At 55.2% G+C, this 24,444-nt stretch overlaps 4 protein-coding genes across 4 annotated transcripts; all 4 read right to left on the bottom strand.

Moving 5' to 3' along the window:
- Positions 1–329: 329 nt before the first annotated feature.
- Positions 330–638, bottom strand: LOC309668970 (feather keratin-like; the record flags this gene model as incomplete). Its single annotated transcript, XM_082479538.1, has 1 exon — positions 330–638. One exon carries the CDS (start codon positions 636–638, stop codon positions 330–332), a length of 309 nt encoding a protein of 102 aa, XP_082335664.1.
- An 8,574-nt stretch (positions 639–9,212) lies between these two features.
- On the bottom strand, positions 9,213–9,527 carry LOC309668800 (feather keratin-like; the record flags this gene model as incomplete). The annotated part of the gene is made up of 1 exon (XM_082479297.1): positions 9,213–9,527. One exon carries the CDS (start codon positions 9,525–9,527, stop codon positions 9,213–9,215), a length of 315 nt encoding a protein of 104 aa, XP_082335423.1.
- Positions 9,528–12,762: 3,235 nt separating this feature from the next.
- Positions 12,763–13,077, bottom strand: LOC309686707 (feather keratin-like; the record flags this gene model as incomplete). Its single annotated transcript, XM_082499455.1, has 1 exon — positions 12,763–13,077. One exon carries the CDS (start codon positions 13,075–13,077, stop codon positions 12,763–12,765), a length of 315 nt encoding a protein of 104 aa, XP_082355581.1.
- A 4,112-nt stretch (positions 13,078–17,189) lies between these two features.
- On the bottom strand, positions 17,190–17,504 carry LOC309669253 (feather keratin-like; the record flags this gene model as incomplete). The annotated part of the gene is made up of 1 exon (XM_082479860.1): positions 17,190–17,504. The coding sequence occupies one exon, from the start codon at positions 17,502–17,504 to the stop codon at positions 17,190–17,192; it is 315 nt and encodes a 104-aa protein (XP_082335986.1).
- Positions 17,505–24,444: the final 6,940 nt, after the last annotated feature.

Raw genomic sequence — 24,444 nt, 5'->3', positions numbered from 1 at the left:
ACTGAGGACTTCCTGCCGTGCAGTGGGAGTCGCAACCTGGAGGTCCCCAGTGTGCTTTTGATTTGGAGAAGGTGGATGAAACAGAGAGTAGTTGACATATCAGAAAGGGCGATGGAGAGAAGGATGTGGGAGAAGAGGAGGAGACACATGGGCCATGTTTGCAGGCAGGGTGGGCTGGCCGCCTTCCCTGCTTCCTTGCTTCGTGCCTTCGGAGGAGGAGCCATGGATAGTGAATCCATGTGCCATCAGATACCCAGAGGTGTGTCCTCAGTCTGTGCTGTGGTTTGCCTGGTTCGGCTGGTTGGTATCAGAGGTGTTGGGGAGGGCCCTTAGCAGGGGTAGCAGCCTCTTCTGCCGCCGAAGCAGCCCAGGCCTCCCAAGCCGTAGCCGTAGCCGAAGGCACCGGAGGAGACGGGCACTCCCTGGTAGCTGAGTTCGTTTCCCACGGCAGCGGATGCGGAGGATCCGACGGCGGTGCTCTGTGGGAAGGAGCTGAGGATGGGTCCTGGCAGGGTGACGACCACGGTGGAAGGCTGGATGACGACGCGGGAGTCCTCGCACTGTCGGACACAGGGCTCGTTGCAGCTGTTAGCCAGCGGGGTGGGTCCGCAGGGGCGGCAGAGGTCGTTGCAGGCCATGTGTGTGGTGTGGAGGGTCCCTGGAAGAGAGGGTGTTGAGAAAGCGTAGGGTGGTGGGGGTGTGAGGGGGATGTTGCAGGAGGGTGAGGGAGTGGGGAGGGCTGTTGTGGGTGCGTGGGGAGCGCGGGGGTGGGGAGGCGTCAGGGCTGGTGAGGCTGTGGTCAGAGCGTGTTGGAAGAGAAGGTGCATGTGGGTCAGGAGAAGGAGGGGAAGGGGGTTGAGGCTCACCTTGCAGGGCGCGGAGGAGAAGGCGTGAGGAGAAGTGTGTGAGGGAGAGAGGCGCTGGTTGGGCTTTTATGCTGGTCCCCGAGGGGCGGGACAGGCTTTGCGCATGGCAGCATCATTCAGCAAGCAGCTCTTGCATGCCGCAGCGTGGCAAGTAATGAGGTGGTTTGTGTTTGCCTTCCCACAACGCACCCTTGTCATGTCCTGCTCTTTAAGACGTGACCCCGTGGCCCTGGCGGCAGCTTTCAAGTGCCACTTTTAAAGGCCAAAGGCTTGGTGTTGATGGCGTGTGTCAGTGCATTTGGCAGATGCGACCAAAGTGTAGGTGAGGATCCTCTTGAGAATGTGCCCACTTGGCCCTGGTGGCAGCTTTGAAGTGAGTGTAGGATTTTGGGAGGATATGCATTCATGCCCGGTGTCAGTGTATTTGGCAGATGTGACCAAAGCATAGGTGAAGGTGGGGGGTTGTCAGTGAGGTCATCCCGTGGTACTTGTGTGGTGTGGTTTGTGTGGTGCGTTGTGGCGAGGGGTCCCCATTTCCTCGCAGGCCTGTCAGGCTTCTCTTGGCTTTGGATGTGTGCTGGACGTGAGGTGCTGCCCCTTTCATGCCGTTCAGTCCTTCCCTTCCTTCTTCCTTGCTCCCAACTCTCTAAGCCTGTCCCTTCCCGTTGGGTGTGCTCTGTGGGTGTCTTGTCGCCCCTCTGGCTTTGGAGTTTCTAGCTGGGAGAAAGGAGGCTGCCTCTTTGGGCTTGTGGCCCTTTGGTGCCGTTGCTGGGGGTTGCAGCGAGTGCAGGTAGAGGAGGGCTGTTTTCTAGTGCAGGACATTGTCCTGGCAGGCCTGGGAGAGGGTTGACGAGCCCTGTGCTGTCAAGAGGGCGGTCATGCTCCCCACAGCCTTGTGTTGGCCCTTGCATAGCGCTCCCCTTAGCTGGTGCTGGCCCTTTTTGAGCCTGGTCTCTGGCGTGACACATGTGGAGAACAGCAGCGAAGCTGGAGAGGGATATTGAGAACAAACCTTCTGCAGAGCGGGTGGGGGAACTGGGGGTGTTTTGTTTGCAGAAAAAGAAGGCTGAGGGGGACACCTGATCGGTCTCTACAATGACCTAACGTGAGGTGGTGACGAGGTAGGTGTCAGTCTCTTATCCCTAAGAAGAAGTGATAGGACACAAAGTAACGTCTTCAAGTTGAGCCAAGGGATGTTGACATTGGACGTATGGGAAAATATCCTCACCAAAGGGGTTATGAAGCACTGGAAGAGGCTCCTCAGTGAACTGGTTGAATCGCCATTCTGAGACGTATTGAAAATACGTGTAGATGTGGCACTTAGGGATTTGGTTTGGTGGTGGCCTTGGTAGTCTGAAGTTAACGGTTGGACTCAATAATGTGGGACTGTGTGTAGAAAAGTCCACAGGGCCTGACGGGCTGCAGCCGGGAACGTGGAGGGAGCTGGGTAATGTCTAGAGGAGGCCACTGTACATTAGCTTGGCAAGGTTATGGTACCTGGGAGCAGTTCCTGAAGCCTAGAGAAAAGGTGATAGCCCTCGTACCTTGAAGAAGAGGAAGCTGGAGGATGTGAGAAAGTAGAGACTGGTGAGCCTGACCAAGTTTCCAGGGAAGGTGACGGAGGAAATGGTCCTGGAAAGAAGTTCCAAAGCCAGGAAGAACAAGGAAGTGATGTGGGTTGTTGGCGTGGATTTCCAAAGGGGAAGTTGTGCTTCAGCAAGCTCCGTGTTGTCTGTGTTGAAGCAACTGGGTGTTGGACGAGGGGAGAGCAGTGGCTGTTGTTGAGCTGTACTTGAGTGAAGCCTTTGTCCCTGTGTCCCACTACACGCTCCTAGAGAAGCTGAGAAAGTATGGGGTGTGTAAGTGGCCAGTGAGGTGGAGTGCAAAGTGGCCGGAGGGCTGTGCCCAGAGGCTTTTGATGAGTGGCAGGAGAAGATCCATGGGCACAAGTGTAACCAGATGGAGTTCCACGGGCAAAGGTGGCAATCCTTTTTCAGTGTGAGGGTGGTCAAAGGGTGGAAGAGGTGGCGGAGTCTCTGTCCTGGAAGATGCTGAAAATCTGACTGGCTGTGGTCCTGGACAACCTGCTCCAGCTGGCCCTGCTGGAGCAGGGAGGTTGGAGGGCATGCTCTCCAGAGGTTTCTGCTGAACCAGATGGTTCTGTGTTTCTGTTTGCTGGGAGGGCCCAGAGTGTCCTGCTGGGGAAGAGAGTTCGTCAAATCTGTGCTGGCACGGGGAGACTTTGCCAGAAACGTACACAGGGGAGTCATGGAATCACAGATTTTGAGAGTTGGAAGGGACCTCTAGAGGTCATCTAGTCCATCTCCCCTGCCAAAGCAGGATTCCCCAGAGCACATTACTCAGGACTGCATCCAGGTGGGTCTTGAAAATCTCCATAGAAGGGGACTCCACAACCTCCCTGGGCAGCGTGTTCCAGTGCTCTGTCACCCTCAACATAAAGAAGTTTTTCTGTGTATTTGAACGGAACTTCCTATGTTCTAACTTGTGCCCATTGCCCCTCGTCCTGTCACTGGGAACCACTGAAAAGAGCCTGGCTCCATCCTCCTTCAACCCACCCTTTAGTACTGTCATGTTGAAGCCCTCATGCCAGTGATATACTTGTGTCATGTTCTGGAAGCCGCCCAGGTTCCATTCTGTGTTGTTGTTGGTAGCAGTGGTGACACATTTCCGAGGCAAGGTCTTGTGGCCCATTTCCACCCACCCTGGTGGCCTCCTGTGTCATGTCCTCCTCTTGAGGACGTGTCCACTTGGCCCTGGCGGCAGCTTTCAAGTGTGAGTAATAGAGGCCAAAGGCTTGGTGTTGATGGCGTGTGTCAGGGCTTTCGGCAGATGCGACCAAAGGATAGGAGAGGTGGGGTGTCGTCACGTAATCCTCTGGCACTCGTGTGGTGTGGTTTGTGGGTGCATTGTGAAGAGGGGGCCCCTTTCCTCGCCGGCCTGTCAGGCTGCTCTGGGCTTTGAATGTGTGCTGTGTGTGAGGCGCTGCCCCTTCTGTCACGTGCGGTCCTTCCCTTGCTTGATCCCTGCTCTGTCAGCCTGTCTTTATGCCAGGCCTTTCCTGTTGGCATGCTCGTTGTGTGTCTTTGTGACCCTTTGTATGTGGGAGGCTGGTCGCTCTGAGTAGAAGCTTGTGTTGGCCCTTGCATATCGTTCTCCTTACCTGGTGCTGGGACTTTGGAAGCCATGGCTCTGGGGTGACGCAGTGCTCAATGTTGGGCACCTCAAAAGGGCAGATGAGTTTGTGGAGAGCCCGTGAGTGTGGTGAGAGGCAGTGGGGGAGCGTGAGGGGTAGGCAGGGGGAGCTGGTGAGCCAAGGCTTTTGGGGTCTCTGCTTGGGGCGCGTGCTGAGGCCACTTCCCTGCAGAGCGTCTTAAGGGAAGCAAGAAAATATAGAGATTGCCAAGGAGAGGTGGAAGCAAGCATGCAAGAGGTGGCTGCAGAGCAGAGGCCCTGGTGGTGGTGGCTGCATGATGAAGGAGTGCTGAGTGGCAATGCCTGCCCCAGTGAAGTGGAGGTGAGTGTTTTGCAGGGTGTTTGTCAGGCGAGCAGTGGTGGTTGGTGACGAAGATGAATTGAGGTAAGTCGGAGTGCTGTGCAACGGGGTGCAGGCAAGTCCACAGGGCCTGATAGGCTGCCCCAAGGAACGCGGAGGGAGCTGGGTGATGTTTTGAGGAGAGCCCTGTACATTAGCTTGGCAAGGTTCTGGTGCCTGGGAGCAGATCCTGAAGACAGGAAGAGAGGTCATAGTCCTCGTATCTTGAAGACGATCATTCAGCAAGCAGCTCTTGCATGCCGCAGCGTGGCAAGTAACGAGGTGGATGTTTTTGCCTTCCCACAACGCTCCCATGTCATGTCCTCCTCTTGAGGACGTGACCCCTTTGCCTGGCGTCAGCTTCCAAGTGCCAATAGCAGAGGCTGAAGGCTTGGTGTTGATGGTGTGTGTCAGGGCATTTGGCAGATGCGACCAAAGCATAGGAGAGGTGGTGTTGTCCGTGAGGTCATCCTGTGGCAGTCGTGCTGTGTGGTTTGTGGGTGTGTTGTGAAGAGGGGTCCCTATTTCCTCGCCGGCCTGTCAGGCTGCTCTGGGCCTTGGATGTGTGCTGGGTGTGAGGCACTGCCCCTTCCATCGCGTTCAATCCTTCCATTCCTTGATCCCAGCTCTGTCAGCCTGTCTTTAGGCCTGGCCTTCCCTCTTGGGTGTGCTCTGTGCGTGTCTTGGTACCCCTTTTGCTTGTAGGGTTGTATTTAAGAGAAAGGAGGATGTGTGTTGGGGTTGTTGGTCCTTGGTTCCTTTCCTGGGAGTGTCAGTGAGGGCAGGGAGAGGACTGCTGTTTGGGAGAGCAGGGCATTTTCCTGGCGGCCCTGTTTGAGAGCTCACAATGCCTGTGCTGTCAGGAGTCTGGTCACTCTCCCTAAATGCTGGTGTTGGCCCTTGCATAGCGCGCCCCTTCCCTGGTTCTGGCACATTGCAGCCATGGCTCTGGCATGACACAGTGCTCAATGTTGGGTGCCTCACAAGGGCAGATGAGTTTCTGGAGAGCCCATGAGTGTGGTGAGAGGCAGTGGGAGAGCGTGAGGGGCAGGCAGGGGAGGCTGGTGAGCCATTTTCCCCTCCTAGAAAAGCTGAGACCTTATGGGTGCCTAAGTGGCCCATGAGGTAGACTTTAAATTTGTGGAAGGACTGGTCCCAGAGTCTTGTGATGAGCGGCCCAAAGTCCAGTTGGAGGCAAGTCTCAAGTGATATAGCCCAGGACTCATGTCCATGGGGCCAACACTGTTCAGCATCCACCCCAGTTATTGCTAAAGGCTTGGTGTTGATGGCTTGTGTCAGGGCATTTGGGAAATGTGACCAAAGCGTAGGTGAGGTGGGGTGTTGTCAGTGAGGGCATCCTGTGGTACTCGTGCTGTGTGGTTTGTTGGTGCACTGTGAAGAGGGTGTCCCTTTCCTCGCTGGCCTGTCAGGCTGCTCTGGGCTTTGGATGTGTGCCGGGTGTGAGGCGCTGCCCCTTCTGTCACGTGTGGTCCTTCCCTTGCTTGCTGCCCGCTCTCTAAGCCTGTCTTTATGCCTGGCCTTTCCTGTTGGGTGTGTTCTGTGCATGTCTTGGTGTCCCCTTTGCTTGTAAGGTTGTATTTGAGAGAAATACAGATGGTGTCAGGGCAGAGGCCCTGGGTTTTGCGGCTGCATGCCGAAGGGCTGCTAAGTGGCAAGGCCTGCCCCAATTAACCCAAGGTGGGTGTTTTGCAGGCTGTTTGTCAAGCCAGCAGGGGTTGTTGCTGAGGAAGGTGAATTGAGGTAGGAAGGAATGCTTTGCAACTGGATGTATGCAAGTCCCTGTGCCCTGAGAGGTGGTGGTCATGAATGGCATGGGAGGTGGCTGTTTTTCCCAAGGGGCCTCTCTCAATTATCTTGTGAAGGTCATGGTTCCTCAGAGCAGTTGCTGATGGCTGGAAGGGAGCTCATACCCCTGCTGTCTTTGAGAAGGTCGGGAGTGATGACTAAGTAGAGGCTGCTGAGCTCGACCATGCTCTTGTGGAAGGTGATGGACAGAATGAAGCCAGCAAGCAGTGCCAAGCCCAGGAAGGGCAAGGAGGTGATGGGGAATCATCAGCGTGAATTTCAGAAGGTGAAATGATGCTTGACCAACCTCAGTGTCTTCAAAGCTGCAGTGAGTAGCTTTGTGACTGAGGAGAGAGCTGTGCCTGGTATTTACCTCAACTTTTTCTCATGCTGTCGGAGGTGATCTTTCTCTCTCTTTGGCACTTGTGAGGCCCTGTGTGGAGTCCTGTGTTGAGTCGTGGGCTCCCCATTGAAGGGCAGAAAAGGACTTAGTGGAGCGAGTGGAGTGCAGCTCCAGCAATACACCGAAGCGAGTTGAGACACCTTTCTATGAGTGATAGCCTGGAGAGCTGGGAGGTTTTTCAGGCAGGAGGCAAGTCTGCGCAGGGGAGATGTCCTCAATGTCTCTAAATCCCACATGGGAGGTGTCATGGTTCAATGCCAGCAAGCAATGCTGACCTTGCAGCCGCTCGCTCAGGCCCCCCCAGCAGTATGGGGAAGAGAATCGGAAGAGTAAAAGTGAGAAGACTCGTGGGTTGAGATCAAAACAGTTGAATAGGTAGAGCAGAAGCTGCGCACAGGAGGAAAGGCAGAGAAGGAGTTCCTTCACTCCTTCCCATCGGCAGACAGGTGTTGAGCCATGTCCAGGAAAGCAGCGCTCCAATACGTGTGATATTTACTTCGGAAGACAAACTTGTTACCGCCAAACATCACCGCCCCCCTTCTTTCTTCTTCCCCGGGCATTATAGAATGAGTATGACGTCATATGGCATGGAATCCGATCAATGCTTATCAATATCTAAGGGACAGGTGTCAAGAGGATGGGGCCAGAGTCTTTTCAGTGGTACCCGTTGACAGGTCAAGGGGTACAGGCAATTGTGACACAGGAAATTCCGTGAGGAATTGTGAGGAAACACAACTTTGCTTTGAGGGTGGAGAAGCACTGGCACAGGCTGCCCAGAGAGGCTGTGGAGTCTCCTTCTCTGGAGAGATTCCAAACCCACCTGGATGCGTTCCTGTGCAACCTGATTTTGGTCGCCCCACTTTGGAAGGGGGGTTGGACTAGATGTTTTCTGCAGGTGCCTTCCATTCTTTGCATCTTTGCTTCTGTGATTCTGTGATCTGAACAGGCTGGATCAATGGGTTGAGGCCAATGGTATGATTTTCAAGAAGGCCAAGTGCCGGGTCCTGCACTTGGGTCACACAAACCCCATGCAGCGCTACAGGCTTGGGGCAGTGTGGCTGGAAAGCTGCTTGCGGAAAAGGAGCTGGAGGTGTTGTTCGACAGCCGGCTAAATATGAGGCAGCAGTATGCCCAGGTGGCCAAGAAGTCCACTAGCATCCTGTCTTGTATCAGAAGTAGTGTGGCCAGCAGGAGTAGGACGAGGGAAGTGATCGTTCCCCTGTTTTCGGCCCTGGTGTCACCGCAGCCTGGAATCCAGTGTTGAGTTTTGGGCCCCTTACTACAAGAAAGACCTTGAGGTGCTGGAGTGTCTGCAAAGAAGGGCAAAGAGGCTGTTGAGGGGTGTAGAGGAGAATTCTTCTAAGGAGTGCATGAGAGAACTGGGGTTGTTTAGCCTGGAGAAAAGGAGGCTGAGGGGAGACCTTATCACACTCTACAACTCCCTGAAGGGAGGTTGTGGCGAGGTGTGTGTAAGTTTTCTTTTCCCAGGTACCAAGTGATAGGTCAAGAGGAAACGGCCTCAGGTTGCACCATGGGAGGCTGAGGGGAGACCTTATCGCGCTCTACAGCTCCCTGAAGGGAGGTTGTGGCAAAGTAGGTGTCAGTCAGCCTCAGGTTGCACCATGGAAGGTTCAGATTGGATCCCAGGTAAATGTCTTCACGGAAAGCATTGTCAAGCAATGGAAGAGGCTTCACAGCGAAGTGGTTAAGTCCCCATGCCTGGTGGAATTTTAAAACAGTAGGCATGGACATAAGGGCCATGGTTTCATGGTGTAGTTGGTCGTGTTAGGTTAAGGGTTGGATGCACTGATCTTAAGGGTCTTTTCCTACCTCAAGGATTCTATGATTCTGAGTGTGTGCTGCCATGGAGAACTTGCGTCATGCGACTGGCTCGAAGTGCATTAGTGTTTCCAAGCCTTTGTTTGGGCAAGTGAAGGGCTTGTGTAATGCGCTCAAAGTGCACAGGGTTAGAGTTGGTGGTTTTGCTGGGGACATAGTTCCTAGGAGATCTCTTGTGGCCCTTTTCCAGCCAACGTGATGGGCTGTGTATCCCTGGCTTTGTGGTGGGTGAGATTGGAAGAGGCTTGTGAGAAGAAAGAAAGTGGAGGCTTGTGAGTCTGTGATGCAGGAGAAGTTTATTGAGGCCAAAGAGTGCAAAGGCAGGAGCGCCAAGTGGAAGGGAGCTGGTCTGTTGTACAGGTAGGGTGACCATCACTTTCCATCCCTTCTTCTGTGAGATAGACCTTGGCAGAGCAGAGAGGTCTTTCTGGCTCGCAGTAGGAGGGGGACCCCAGAGGTCTGCAGTGATCTTTGGCTTGTCCGAAGTTCGTGCAGCAGAGAGTAGTGGACCTAGCAGAAGGGGCGATGCAAAGAAGGAAGTGTGAGAAGAGGAGGAGGCACATGGGCCATGTTTGCAGGCAGCGCGGGCTGGCCGTCTCCCTGCTTTCCGTGCTTGGTGCCTTGAGAGGAGGAGCCGCAGAGGATGATCTTGTCTGCAAGCAATGGCCTGCAGGTTCTTATCCTCAGTCTCTGCAGTGTCTTGCGTGATGTGGGTGGTTTGTGTGAGTGGTATTGTTGAGGTCCCTTAGCAGGGGTAGCAGCCTCTTCTGCCGCCGAAGCAGCCCAGGCCTCCCAAGCCGTAGCCGTAGCCGTAGCCGAAGGCGCCGGAGGAGACGGGCACTCCCTGGTAGCTGAGTTCGTTTCCCACGGCAGCGGATGCGGAGGATCCGACGGCGGTGCTCTGTGGGAAGGAGCTGAGGATGGGTCCTGGCAGGGTGACGACCACGGTGGGCGGCTGGATGACGACGCGGGAGTCCTCGCACTGTCGGACACAGGGCTCGTTGCAGCTGTTAGCCAGCGGGGTGGGTCCGCAGGGGCGGCAGAGGTCGTTGCAGGCCATGTGTGTGGTGTGGAGGGTCCCTGGAAGAGAGGGTGTTGAGAAAGCGTAAGGTGGTGGGGGTGTGAGGGGGATGTTGCAGGAGGGTGAGGGAGTGGGGAGGGCTGTTGCGGGTGCGTGGGGAGCGCGGGTGGTGAGGAGGCGTCAGGGCTGGTGAGGCTGTGGTCAGAGCGTGTTGGAAGAGAAGGTGCATGTGGGTGAGGAGAAGGAGGGGAAGGGGGCTGAGGCTCACCTTGCAGGGCGCGGAGGAGAAGGCGTGAGGAGAAGCGTGTGAGGGAGAGAGGCGCTGGTTGGGCTTTTATGCTGGTCCCCGAGGGGCGGGACAGGCTTTGCGCATGGCAGCATCATTCAGCAAGCAGCTCTTGCATGCCGCAGCGTGGCAAGTAACGAGGCGGGGTGTGTTTGCCTTCCCACAACGCACCCTTGTCATGTCCTCCTCTTGAGGATGTGTCCGCTTGCCCTGGTAGAAGCTTTGAAGTGAGAGTAGGTTTTTGGGAGGATACGCATGGATGCCTGTTGTCAGAGCAGTTGGCGGATGCGCATGGCAGCATTATTCAGCAAGAAGCTCTTGCATGGCACAGCCATTGAAGTAATGAGGTGGGGTGTGTTTTCCTTCCCACAACACTCCCTTGTCACGTCCTGCTCTTGAGGACGTGTGCGCTTGGCCCTGGCAGCAGCTTTGAAGCGGCAGTATTAGAGGCCAAAGGCTTGGTGTTGATGGCGTGTGTCATGGTGGGCAGAAGACGCAGCCAAAGCGTAGGTGAGGTGGGGTGTCGTCAGTGAGGTCATGCCGTGGTACTTGTGTGGTGTGGTTTGTGGGTGCGTTGTGGCGAGGGGGCCCCATTTCCTCGCAGGCCTGTCAGGCTTCTCTTGGCTTTGGATGTGTGCTGGACGTGAGGTGCTGCCCCTTTCATGCCGTTCAGTCCTTCCCTTCCTTCTTCCTTGCTCCCAACTGTCTAAGCCTGTCCCTTCCCGTTGGGTGTGCTCTGTGGGTGTCTTGTCGCCCCTCTGGCTTTGGAGTTTCTAGCTGGGAGAAAGGAGGCTGCCTCTTTGGGCTTGTGGCCCTTTGGTGCCGTTGCTGGGGGTTGCAGCGAGTGCAGGTAGAGGAGGGCTGTTTTCTAGTGCAGGACATTGTCCTGGCAGGCCTGGGAGAGGGTTGACGAGCCCTGTGCTGTCAAGAGGGCGGTCATGCTCCCCACAGCCTTGTGTTGGCCCTTGCATAGCGCTCCCCTTAGCTGGTGCTGGCCCTTTTTGAGCCTGGTCTCTGGCGTGACACATGTGGAGAACAGCAGCGAAGCTGGAGAGGGATATTGAGAACAAACCTTCTGCAGAGCGGGTGGGGAACTGGGGGTGTTTTGTTTGCAGAAAAAGAAGGCTGAGGGGGACACCTGATCGGTCTCTACAATGACCTAACGTGAGGTGGTGACGAGGTAGGTGTCAGTCTCTTATCCCTAAGAAGAAGCGATAGGACACAAAGTAACGTCTTCAAGTTGAGCCAAGGGATGTTGACATTGGACGTATGGGAAAATATCCTCACCAAAGGGGTTATGAAGCACTGGAAGAGGCTCCTCAGTGAACTGGTTGAGTCGCCATTCTGAGACGTATTGAAAATACGTGTAGATGTGGCACTTAGGGATTTGGTTTGGTGGTGGCCGTGGTAGTCTGAAGTTAACGGTTGTACTCAATAATGTGGGAGTGGGTGTAGAAAAGTCCACAGGGCCTGACGGGCTGCACCCGGGAACGTGGAGGGAGCCGGGTGATGTCTTGAGGAGGCCACTGTACATTAGCTTGGCAAGGTTATGGTACCTGGGAGCAGTTCCTGAAGCCTAGAGAAAAGGTGATAGCCCTCGTACCTTGAAGAAGAGGAAGCTGGAGGATGTGAGAAAGTAGAGACTGGTGAGCCTGACCAAGTTTCCAGGGAAGGTGACAAAGGAAATGGTCCTGGAAAGAAGTTCCAAAGCCAGGAAGAAGAAGGAAGTGATGGGGGTTGTTGGCGTGGATTTCCAAAGGGGAAGTCGCGCTTGAGCAAGCTCCGTGTTGTCTGTGTTGAAGCAACTGGGTGTTGGACGAGGGGAGAGCAGTGGCTGTTGTTGAGCTGTACTTGAATGAAGCCTTTGTCTCTGTGTCCCACTACACGCTCCTAGAGAAGCTGAGAAAGTATGTGGTGTGTAAGTGGCCAGTGAGGTGGAGTGCAAAGTGGCCGGAGGGCTGTGCCCAGAGGCTTGTGATGAGTGGCAGGAGTAGATCCATGGGCACAAGTGTAACCAAATGGGAGTTCCACGGGCAAAGGTGGCAATCCTTTTTTAGTGTGAGGGTGGTCAAAGGATGGAAGAGGTGAGAGTCTCTGTCCTGGAAGATGCCGAAAATCTGACTGGCTGTGGTCCTGGACAACCTGCTCCAGCTGGCCCTGCTGGAGCAGGGAGGTTGGAGCGCATGCTCTCCAGAGGTTTCTGCTGAACCAGATGGTTCTGTGTTTCTGTTTGCTGGGAGGGCCCAGAGTGTCCTGCTGGGGAAGAGAGTTTGTCAAATCTGTGCTGGCACGGGGAGACTTTGCCAGGGACGTACGCAGGGGGGTACTGTCATGTGGAAGCCCTCATGCCAGTGATACGCTCGTGTCATGTTCTGGAAGCCCCCCAGGTGCCAGTCTGCATTGTTGTTGGTAGCGGTGGTGACATATTTCCGAGGCAAGGTCTTGTGGCCCATTTCCACCCACCCTGGTGGCCTGTGGAGCCCTGTCTTTGTGCCGGGTGAAGGAGGAAGAGCCTTGGGAGAAGAAAGGAAGAGGAGGCATCTTGGGCTGTGATGCAGGAGAACTTTATTGAAAGAAAAGAGGGAAAGGGCAGGAGCAGCAAGTGGAAGGGAGCTCATGTGAGGTGCAAGTAGGGCAAGCGTCAGCTAAGGTCCCTTGCGTGCAGTAGCCGTTGCCGGAGTCCCGAGGTCTTGCAGCCGTGCGGTGGGAGTTGCCCAGCAGAAGTTCTTTGCTGGTGAAGGCATTTGCAGGGGCGAGTAGTGGACCTAGCAGACAGGGTGATGGAAAGAAGGAAGTGGGAGAAGAGGAGGAGGCACATGGGCCATGTTTCCCAGCAGCCTGGGCTGGACCTCTTCCCTGCTTCCTTGCTTGGTGCCTTGAGAGGAGGAGCGAAGCCATGTGCCAGCGAGTAGCCAGAGGTGCGTCCTCAGTCCCTGCGGCGGCTTGCATGGTGTGGGTGGTTGGTATGAGGGGTGCTGGCGAGGGCCCTTAGCAGGGGTAGCAGCCTCTTCTGCCGCCGAAGCAGCCCAGGCCTCCCAAGCCGTAGCCGTAGCCGTAGCCGAAGGCGCCGGAGGAGACGGGCACTCCCTGGTAGCTGAGTTCGTTTCCCACGGCAGCGGATGCGGAGGATCCGACGGCGGTGCTCTGTGGGAAGGAGCTGAGGATGGGTCCTGGCAGGGTGACGACCACGGTGGGCGGCTGGATGACGACGCGGGAGTCCTCGCACTGTCGGACACAGGGCTCGTTGCAGCTGTTAGCCAGCGGGGTGGGTCCGCAGGGGCGGCAGAGGTCGTTGCAGGCCATGTGTGTGGTGTGGAGGGTCCCTGGAAGAGAGGGTGTTGAGAAAGCGTAGGGTGGTGGGGGTGTGAGGGGGGTGTTTCAGGGGGGTGAGGGAGTAGGGAGGGCTATCATGTGTGCGTGGGGAGCACGGGGGTGGGGAGGCTGTGGTCAGAGCGTGTTGGAAGAGAAGGTGCATGTGGGTCAGGAGAAGGAGAGGAAGGGGGTTGAGTCTCACCTTGCAGGGCGCGGAGGAGAAGGCGTGAGGAGAAGCGTGTGATGGAGAGAGGCGCTGGTTGGGCTTTTATGCTGGTCCCCGAGGGGCGGGACAGGCTTTGCGCATGGCAGCATCATTCAGCAAGCAGCTCTCGCATGCCGCAGTGTGGCAAGTAACGAGGCGGGGTGTGTTTGCCTTCCCACAACGCACCCTTGTCCTGTCTTCCTCTTGAGGACTTGAGCCCTTGGTCCTGGCGGCAGCTTTCAAGCAGCAGTTTTAGAGGCCAAAGGCTTGGTGTTGATGGCGTGTGTCAGGGCATTTGGCAGATGCGACCAAAGCGTAGGTGAGGTGGGGTGTCGTCAGTGAGGTCATCCCGTGATAATTGTGCGGTGTGGTTTGTGGGTGCACTGTGAAGAGGGTGCCTCATTTCTTCACAGGCCTGTCAGGCTGCTCTGGGCTTTGGATGTGTGCCGGCTGTGAGGCGCTGCCCCTTCCATCGCGTTTGGTCCTTCCTTTCCTTGATCCCCGCTCTGTCAGCCTGTCTTTATGTCTGACTTTTCCTATTCGCATGCTCTTTGTATGTCTTTGTGACCGTGTGGCTTGCAAGGTTGTAGTTAATAGACAGGAGGATGCCTGTGGGGCTTGTGGTGCCTTGGTGCCTTTTCTGGGGTGGCATTTGAAGCACGCAGAGGAGCGCTGTTTGTACAGCAGGACGCTTTCCTGGCAGCGCTGGTTCAGAGCTCGCAATCCCTGTGCTGTTGGGAGGCTGGTCGTTCTGAGTAGAAGCTTGTGTTGGCCCTTGCATATCGTTCTCTTACCTGGTGCTGGGACTTTGGAAGCCGTGGCTCTGGGGTGACACAGTGCTCAATGTTGAGCTCCTCAAAAAGGCAGATGAGTTTGTGGAGAGCCCGTGAGTGTGGTGAGAGGCAGTGGGGGAGCGTGAGGGGCAGGCAGGGGAAGCTGGTGAGCCAGGGCCTTTGGGGTCTCCGCTTGGGGCACGTGCTGAGGCCACTTCTCTGCAGAGCGTCTTAAGGGAAGCAAGAAAATGTGGAGATTGCCAAGGAGAGGTGGAGGCAAGCATGCAGGAGGTGGCTGCAGAGCGGAGGCCCTGGTGGTGGTGGCTGCATGATGAAGGAGTGCTGAGTGGCAATGCCTGCCCCAGTGAAGTGGAGGTGAGTGTTTTGCCGGGTGTTTGTCAGGCGAGCAGTGGTGGTTGGTGAGGAAGATGAACTGAGGTAAGACGGAGGGCTGTGCAACGGGGTGCAGGCAAGTCCACAGGGCCTGATAGGCTGCCCCAAGGAACGCGGAGGGAGCTGGGTGATGTTTTGAGGAGAGCCCTGTACATTAGCTTGGCAAGGTTCTGGTGCCTGGGAGCAGATCCTGAAGACTGGAAGAGAGGTCATAGTCCTCGTATCTTGAAGACGATAAAGATGGAGGACATGAGAAAGTAGAGCTTTGTGAACCTGACCTAGTTTGCAGGGAAGGCCATAGATGAAATGGTCCTGGAAAGAATTTCCAAGCCTAGGAAGAACACAAAAGTGATGTGGCTTGTTGGCGTGGATTCACGAAGGGGAAATCGCTCTTGACCAATCTCTGTGCTGTCCGTGTTGAAGTCACTGGATGTTGGACAAGGGGTGTGCAGTGGCTGTTGTTGAGCTGGACCTGACTGAAGCCTTTGTGCGTGTCTCCCATTACACGCTCCTAGAGAAGCTGAGAAATCATGAGTTGTGTAAGTGACTAGTGAGGTGGATAGCAAAGTGGCGAAAGGGCTGTGCCCAGAGGCTTGTGATGAGTGGCCCAAAGACCAATTGGAGTCAAGTCTCAGTTGGTGTTTCCAAGGGGTCGAGTCCGTGGGGCCAACAATGTCCAGCATCCCCATCAATGTCCTGAGCAGTGGGACGGAGTGTCCCTTGAGGAAGTTTGCAGATGGTGAAAATCTAGAGGAGTGGCTGAGGCAGGGGTTGGTGTTACCAGCATTCAGGGGGAGCTGGAGAGGCTGGAGAACATGGCAGAGAGAAACGTCCTTAAGTTCGACCGGGAGCAATGCAAAGTCTTTCATGTGTGGAGGGATAATGCTGGGAACCACAGCATGCTCTGGGCTGCCAGCCTGGAAAGCAGCTTTGCTGAGCACGACTTGGGGCAAAGGGGAAAATCTGCAGAGCTGGGAGTTTTTTTCATCCAGAAGGCAAGGCCAGAGATGGGAGATGTCCTCAATGTCTCTAAATCCTGGTTGCAAAGTGTTGTGGTTCAGCGCCAGCCAGCAATTAGGACCACGCAGCTGCTCACTCGCTGCCCCCCATGGCCAGATGGGGAAGAGAATCGGAAGAGTAAAATTGAGAAGACTCGTGGGTTGAGCTAGAGAAAGTTTAATAACTAAAGCAGAAGCTGCACACCCAAGCAAAGCCAAACAAGGAATTCCTTCACTGCTTCCCATCAGCAGGCAGGTGTTGAGCCATCTCCAGGAAAGCAGGGCTCCATAAATGTGATGTTGACTTGGGAAGGCAAATGTCCTAGCGCCAAATATCCCGCCCTTCTTTCTTCTTCCCCCATCATTATATATTGAGCATATATATTATACATCATATGGCATGGACTATCCCTTTGGTCATCTGGGGTCATCTGTCTGGCCGTGTCGCCTCCCAACCCTTTGTGCACTCACAGCCTACTCGCTGGTGGGGCGGCATGAGGATCAGGAAAGGCCTCGAGTGCTCAGCAACAACCAAAGCCATTAGTCGGCTATCAACAGCATTCTCATGTTAAGTCCAAAACACTGCACTCTAGCAGCTGCTAGTAAGAAAGTCAACTCTATCCCAGGGGAAACCATGGCAAGAGGGAATGAGGATAGGGGAGTGAGACTCTTCTCATGGGTGGTCATGGCCAGGGCAAGGGTGGATGGAAAAATCTGAAAAGACGTGCCATTTCCTTGGGAGAGAAGGCAACCTGTTTTTAATGTGAGGGTGGTCAAAGAGTGGAACGGGTTGTGCAGAGAGGTATTGGAGACTTCATCCTTGGAGATCCTGAAAACCTGACTGGACATGGTCCTGAGCAGCGAGCTTGAGCTGACCCTGTTTGAGCAGGTAGGCTGGAACTCTATTATCTGCAGATCTTTCTTGTGCAGTCCATGATTCCGGTTACTATGATTGTGCCTGCTGTGGTGGCCAGAGTGTAACGGTGGGAAAGAGAGCTGGGGAAGCATGTGCTGGCGTGGGGAATTTTTGTTAGAGGCTTGTGTATGAGTGCATTAGTGTGTCCAAGCCTTTGTCTGGGTAAGCGTAGAGCTTGTGTCACATTATGGGCGCCCCACTGTTGTGCTGTGTGCTGCTGTTGTGGCTGGGAACAGACTTGCTAAGAGAGGTCTTGTAGCCGCGTTCCACCACCCCTAAGCCCTTTGAGCCCTGGCTTAGTGTTGGGTGAGGTATGAAGAGCATTGTGCGAAGAAGGAAAGAGGAGGCGTGTGAGGCTGGGATGCAGGAGAACTTTATTGAGGCAAAAGAGTGGAAAGGCAGAGGTGCTAAGTGGAAGGGAGCTGGTGTGCGGTGCAAGTAGGGACACCATCATCTGATGTGCCTTGCATGCAGTAGATCTTTGCAGAGCACTGAGGACTTCCTGCCGTGCAGTGGGAGTTGCAACCTGGAGGTCCCCAGTGTGCTTTGATTTGGAGAAGGTGGATGAAACAGAGAGTAGTTGACATATCAGAAAGGGCGATGGAGAGAAGGATGTGTGAGAAGAGGAGGAGGCACATGGGCCATGTTTGCAGGCAGGGTGGGCTGGCCACCTTCCGTGCTTCCTTGCTTGGTGCCTTGAGAGGAGGAGCTATGGATAGTTAATCCATGTGCCATCAAATACCCAGAGGTGTGTCCTCAGTCTGTGCTGTGGTTTGCCTGGTTCGGGTGGTTGGTGTCAGAGGTGCTGGCGAGGGCCCTTAGCAGGGGTAGCAGCCTCTTCTGCCGCCGAAGCAGCCCAGGCCTCCCAAGCCGTAGCCGTAGCCGTAGCCGAAGGCGCCGGAGGAGACGGGCACTCCCTGGTAGCTGAGTTCGTTTCCCACGGCAGCGGATGCGGAGGATCCGACGGCGGTGCTCTGTGGGAAGGAGCTGAGGATGGGTCCTGGCAGGGTGACGACCACGGTGGAAGGCTGGATGACGACGCGGGAGTCCTCGCACTGTCGGACACAGGGCTCGTTGCAGCTGTTAGCCAGCGGGGTGGGTCCGCAGGGGCGGCAGAGGTCGTTGCAGGCCATGTGTGTGGTGTGGAGGGTCCCTGGAAGAGAGAGAGGGTGTTGAGAAAGCGCAGGGTGGTGGTGGTGTGAGGGGGATGTTGCAGGAGGGTGAGGGAGTGGGGAGGGCTGTTGTGGGTGCGTGGGGAGGCGTCAGGCTGGTGAGGCTGTGGTCAGAGCGTGTTGGAAGAGAAGGTGCATGTGGGTCAGGAGAAGGAGGGGAAGGGGGTTGAGGCTCACTTTGCAGGGCGCGGAGGAGAAGGCGTGAGGAGAAGCGTGTGAGGGAGAGAGGCGCTGGTTGGGCTTTTATGCTGGTCCCCGAGGGGCGGGACAGGCTTTGCGCATGGCAGCATCATTCAGCAAGCAGCTCTTGCATGCCGCAGCGTGGCAAGTAACGAGGCGGGGTGTGTTTGCCTTCCCACAACGCACCCTTGTCATGTCCTCCTCTTTTGGATGTGTCCACTTGTCCCCGGCGGCAGCTTTCAAGTGCCACTTTTAAAGGCCAAAGGCTTGGTGTTGATGGCGTGTGTCAGTGCATTTGGCAGATGCGACCAAAGTGTAGGTGAGGATCCTCTTGAGAATGTGCCCACTTGGCCCTGGTGGCAGCTTTGAAGTGAGTGTAGGATTTTGGGAGGATATGCATTCATGCCCGGTGTCAGTGTATTTGGTAGATGTGACCAAAGCATAGGTGAAGGTGGGGGGTTGTCAGTGAGGTCATCCCGTGGTACCTGTGTGGTGTGGTTTGTGGGTGCGTTGTGGCGAGGGGTCCCCATTTCCTCGCAGGCCTGTCAGGCTTCTCTTGGCTTTGGATGTGTGCTGGACATGAGGTGCTGCCCCTTTCATGCCGTTCAGTCCTTCCCTTCCTTCTTCCTTGCTCCCAACTGTCTAAGCCTGTCCCTTCCCGTTGGGTGTGCTCTGTGGGTGTCTTGTCGCCCCTCTGGCTTTGGAGTTTCTAGGTGGGAGAAAGGAGGCTGCCTCTTTGGGCTTGTGGCCCTTTGGTGCCGTTGCTGGGGGTTGCAGCGAGTGCAGGTAGAGGAGGGCTGTTTTCTAGTGCAGGACATTGTCCTGGCAGGCCTGGGAGAGGGTTGACGAGCCCTGTGCTGTCAAGAGGGCGGTCATGCTCCCCACAGCCTTGTGTTGGCCCTTGCATAGCGCTCCCCTTAGCTGGTGCTGGCCCTTTTTGAGCCTGGTCTCTGGCGTGACACATGTGGAGAAGAGCAGCGAAGCTGGAGAGGGATATTGAGAACAAACCTTCTGCAGAGCGGGTGGGGGAACTGGGGGTGTTTTGTTTGCAGAAAAAGAAGGCTGAGGGGGACACCTGATCGGTCTCTACAATGACCTAACGTGAGGTGGTGACGAGGTAGGTGTCAGTCTCTTATCCCTAAGAAGAAGCGATAGGACACAAAGTAACATCTTCAAGTTGAGCCAAGGGATGTTGACATTGGACGTATGGGAAAATATCCTCACCAAAGGGGTTATGAAGCACTGGAAGAGGCTCCTCAGTGAACTGGTTGAGTCGCCATTCTGAGATGTATTGAAAATACGTGTAGATGTGGCACTTAGGGATTTGGTTTGGTGGTGGCCGTGGTAGTCTGAAGTTAACGGTTGGACTCAATAATGTGGGACTGTGTGTAGAAAAGTCCACAGGGCCTGACGGGCTGCACCCGGGAACGTGGAGGGAGCCGGGTGATGTCTTGAGGAGGCCACTCTACATTAGCTTGGCAAGGTTATGGTACCTGGGAGCAGTTCCTGAAGCCTAGAGAAAAGGTGATAGCCCTCGTACCTTGAAGAAGAGGAAGCTGGAGGATGTGAGAAAGTAGAGACTGGTGAGCCTGACCAAGTTTCCAGGGAAGGTGACGGAGGAAATGGTCCTGGAAAGAAGTTCCAAAGCCAGGAAGAAGAAGGAAGTGATGGGGGTTGTTGGCGTGGATTTCCAAAGGGGAAGTCGCGCTTGAGCAAGCTCCGTGTTGTCTGTGTTGAAGCAACTGGGTGTTGGACGAGGGGAGAGCAGTGGCTGTTGTTGAGCTGTACTTGAGTGAAGCCTTTGTCCCTGTGTCCCACTACACGCTCCTAGAGAAGCTGAGAAAGTATGGGGTGTGTAAGTGGCCAGTGAAGTGGAGTGCAAAGTGGCCGGAGGGCTGTGCCCAGAGGCTTTTGATGAGTGGCAGGAGAAGATCCATGGGCACAAGTGTAACCAGATGGAGTTCCACGGGCAAAGGTGGCAATCCTTTTTCAGTGTGAGGGTGGTCAAAGGGTGGAAGAGGTGGCGGAGTCTCTGTCCTGGAAGATGCTGAAAATCTGACTGGCTGTGGTCCTGGACACCCTGCTCTAGCTGGCCCTGCTGGAGCAGGGAGGTTGGAGCGGATGCTCTCCAGAGGTTTCTGCTGAACCAGATGGTTCTGTGTTTCTGTTTGCTGGGAGGGCCCAGAGAGTCCTGCTGGGGAAGAGAGTTTGTCAAATCTGTGCTGGCACGGGGAGACTTTGCCAGAAACGTACGCAGGGGAGTCATGGAATCACAGAGTTTGAGAGTTGGAAGGGACCTCTAGAGGTCATCTAGTCCAACTCCCCTGCCAAAGCAGGATTGCCCAGAGCACATTACTCAGGACTGCATCCAGGCGGGTCTTGAAAATCTCCAGAGAAGGGGACTCCACAACCTCCCTGGGCAGCGTGTTCCAGTGCTCTGTCACCCTCAACATAAAGAAGTTTTTCTGTGTATTTGAACGGAACTTCCTATGTTCTAACTTGTGCCCATTGCCCCTCGTCCTGTCACTGGCAACCACTGAAAAGAGCCTGGCTCCATCCTCCTTCAACCCACCCTTTAGTACTGTCATGTTGAAGCCCTCATGCCAGTGATATACTTGTGTCATGTTCTGGAAGCCGCCCAGGTTCCATTCTGTGTTGTTGTTGGTAGCAGTGGTGACACATTTCCGAGGCAAGGTCTTGTGGCCCATTTCCACCCACCCTGGTGGCCTCCTGTGTCATGTCCTCCTCTTGAGGACGTGTCCACTTGGCCCTGGCGGCAGCTTTCAAGTGTGAGTAATAGAGGCCAAAGGCTTGGTGTTGATGGCGTGTGTCAGGGCTTTCGGCAGATGCGACCAAAGCATAGGAGAGGTGGGGTGTCGTCACGTAATCCTCTGGCACTCGTGTGGTGTGGTTTCTGGGTGCATTGTGAAGAGGGGGCCCCTTTCCTCGCCGGCCTGTCAGGCTGCTCTGGGCTTTGAATGTGTGCTGTGTGTGAGGCGCTGCCCCTTCTGTCACGTGCGGTCCTTCCCTTGCTTGATCCCTGCTCTGTCAGCCTGTCTTTATGCCAGGCCTTTCCTGTTGGCATGCTCGTTGTGTGTCTTTGTGACCCTTTGTATGTGGGAGGCTGGTCGCTCTGAGTAGAAGCTTGTGTTGGCCCTTGCATATCGTTCTCCTTACCTGATGCTGGGACTTTGGAAGCCATGGCTCTGGCGTGACAGAGTGCTCAATGTTGGGCACCTCAAAAGGGCAGATGAGTTTGTGGAGAGCCCGTGAGTGTGGTGAGAGGCAGTGGGGGAGCGTGAGATGCAGGCAGGGGGAGCCGGTGAGCCAAGGCTTTTGGGGTCTCCACTTGGGGCGCGTGCTGAGGCCACTTCCCTGCAGAGCGTCTTAAGGGAAGCAAGAAAATGTGGAGATTGCCAAGGAGAGGTGGAGGCAAGCATGCAGGAGGTGGCTGCAGAGCGGAGGCCCTGGTGGTGGCGGCTGCATGATGAAGGAGTGCTGAGTGGCAATGCCTGCCCCAGTGAAGTGGAGGTGAGTGTTTTGCAGGGTGTTTGTCAGGCGAGCAGTGGTGGTTGGTGAAGAAGATGAATTGAGGTAAGACGGAGTGCTGTGCAACGGGGTGCAGGCAAGTCCACAGGGCCTGATAGGCTGCCCCAAGGAACGCGGAGGGAGCTGGGTGATGTTTTGAGGAGAGCCCTGTACATTAGCTTGGCAAGGTTCTGGTGCCTGGGAGCAGATCCTGAAGACTGGAAGAGAGGTCATAGTCCTCGTATCTTGAAGACGATCATTCAGCAAGCAGCTCTTGCATGCCGCAGCGTGGCAAGTAACGAGGTGGGCTGTGTTTGCCTTCCCACAACGCTCCTGTGTCATGTCCTCCTCTTGAGGACGTGACCCCTTTGCCTGGCGTCAGCTTCCAAGTGCCAATAGTAGAGGCCAAAGGCTTGGTGTTGATGGTGTGTGTCAGCGCATTTGGCAGATGCGACCAAAGCATAGGAGAGGTGGTGTTGTCCGTGAGGTCATCCTGTGGCAGTCGTGCTGTGTGGTTTGTGGGTGTGTTGTGAAGAGGGGGCCCTATTTCCTCGCAGGCCTGTCAGGCGCTCTGGGCCTTGGATGTGTGCTGGGTGTGAGGCGCTGCCCCTTCCATCGCGTTCAATCCTTCCATTCCTTGATCCCGGCTCTGTCAGCCTGTCTTTAGGCCTGGCCTTTCCTCTTGGGTGTGCTCTGTGCGTGTCTTGGTACCCCTTTTGCTTGTAGGGTTGTATTTAAGAGAAAGGAGGATGTGTGTTGGGGTTGTTGGTCCTTGGTTCCTTTCCTGGGAGTGTCAGTGAGGGCAGGGAGAGGACTGCTGTTTGGGAGAGCAGGGCATTTTCCTGGCGGCCCTGTTTGAGAGCTCACAATGCCTGTGCTGTCAGGAGTCTGGTCACTCTCCCTAAATGCTGGTGTTGGCCCTTGCATAGCGCGCCCCTTCCCTGGTTCTGGCACATTGCAGCCATGGCTCTGGCATGACACAGTGCTCAATGTTGGGTGCCTCACAGGGCAGATGAGTTTCTGGAGAGCCCATGAGTGTGGTGAGAGGCAGTGGGAGAGCGTGAGGGGCAGGCAGGGGAGGCTGGTGAGCCATTTTCCCCTCCTAGAAAAGCTGAGACCTTATGGGTGCCTAAGTGGCCCGTGAGGTAGACTTTAAATTTGTGGAAGGTCTGGTCCCAGAGTCTTGTGATGAGTGGCCTAAAGTCCAGTTGGAGGCAAGTCTCAAGTGATATAGCCCAGGACTCAGGTCCATGGGGCCAACACTGTTCAGTATCCACCCCAGTTATTGCTAAAGGCTTGGTGTTGATGGCATGTGTCAGGGCATTTGGCAGATGCGACCAAAGCATAGGTGAGGTGGGGTGTTGTCAGTGAGGGCATCCTGTGGTACTCGTGCTGTGTGGTTTGTTGGTGCACTGTGAAGAGGGTGTCCCTTTCCTCGCTGGCCTGTCAGGCTTCTCTGGGCTTTGGATGTGTGCCGGGTGTGAGGCGCTGCCCCTTCTGTCACGTGTGGTCCTTCCCTTGCTTGATGCCCACTCTCTAAGCCTGTCTTTATGCCTGGCCTTTCCTGTTGGGTGTGTTCTGTGCATGTCTTGGTGTCCCCTTTGCTTGTAAGGTTGTATTTGAGAGAAATACAGATGGTGTCAGGGCAGAGGCCCTGGGTTTTGTGGCTGCATGCCGAAGGGCTGCTAAGTGGCAAGGCCTGCCCCAATTAACCCAAGGTGGGTGTTTTGCAGGCTGTTTGTCAAGCCAGCAGGGGTTGTTGCTGAGGAAGGTGAATTGAGGTAGGAAGGAATGCTTTGCAACTGGATGTATGCAAGTCCCTGTGCCCTGAGAGGTGGTGGTCATGAATGCCATGGGAGGTGGCTGTTTTTCCCGAGGGGCCTCTTTCAATTATCTTGTGAAGGTCATGGTTCCTCAGAGCAGTTGCTGATGGCTGGAAGGGAGCTCATACCCCTGCTGTCTTTGAGAAGGTCGGGAGTGATGACTAAGTAGAGGCTGCTGAGCTCGACCATGCTCTTGTGGAAGGTGATGGAATGAAGCCAGCAAGCAGTGCCAAGCCCAGGAAGGACAAGGAGGTGATGGGGAATCATCAGCGTGAATCTCAGAAGGTGAAATGATGCTTGACCAACCTCAGTGTCTTCAAAGCTGTAGTGAGTAGCTTTGTGACTGAGGAGAGAGCTGTGCCTGGTATTTACCTCAACTTTTTCACATACTGTCGGAGGTGATCTTTCTCTCTCTTTGGCACTTGTGAGGCCCTGTGTGGAGTCCTGTGTTGAGTCGTGGGCTCACCATTGAAGGGCAGAAAAGGACTTAGTGGAGCGAGTGGAGTGCAGCTCCAGCAATACACCGAAGCGAGTTGAGACACCTTTCTATGAGTGATAGCCTGGAGAGCTGGGAGGTTTTTCAGGCAGGAGGCAAGGTTGCACAGGGGAGATGTCCTCAATGTCTCTAAATCCCACATGGGAGGTGTCATGGTTCAATGCCAGCAAGCAATGCTGACCTTGCAGCCGCTCGCTCACGCCCCCCCCAGCAGTATGGGGAAGAGAATCGGAAGAGTAAAAGTGAGAAGACTCGTGGGTTGAGATCAAAACAGTTGAATAGGTAGAGCAGAAGCTGCGCACAGGAGGAAAGGCAGAGAAGGAGTTCCTTCACTCCTTCCCATCGGCAGACAGGTGTTGAGCCATCTCCAGGAAAGCAGCGCTCCAATACGTGTGATATTTACTTCGGAAGACAAACTTGTTACCGCCAAACATCACCGCCCCCCTTCTTTCTTCTTCCCCGGGCATTATAGAATGAGTATGATATCATATGGCATGGAATCCGATCAATGTTTATCAATATCTAAGGGACAGGTGTCAAGAGGATGGGGCCAGAGTCTTTTCAGTGGTGCCTGGCGACAGGTCAAGGGGTACAGGCAATTGTGACACAGGAAATTCCGTGAGGAATTGTGAGGGAACACAACTTTGCTTTGAGGGTGGAGAAGCACTGGCACAGTCTGCCCAGAGAGGCTGTGGAGTCTCCTTCTCTGGAGAGATTCCAAACCACCTGGATGCGTTCCTGTGCAACCTGATCTCGGTCGCCCCACTTTGGAAGGGGGGTTGGACTAGATGTTTTCTGCAGGTGCCTTCCATTCTTTGCATCTTTGCTTCTGTGATTCTGTGATCTGAACAGGCTGGATCAATGGGTTGAGGCC

This window comes from Vanellus vanellus (genome assembly GCF_965231255.1).
Source record: "Vanellus vanellus genome assembly, chromosome: 2".
NCBI lineage: Eukaryota > Metazoa > Chordata > Aves > Charadriiformes > Charadriidae > Vanellus > Vanellus vanellus.
The sequence above is the reverse complement of the archived record's forward strand: the minus strand, read 5'-3'. Positions and strand labels throughout refer to the sequence as shown.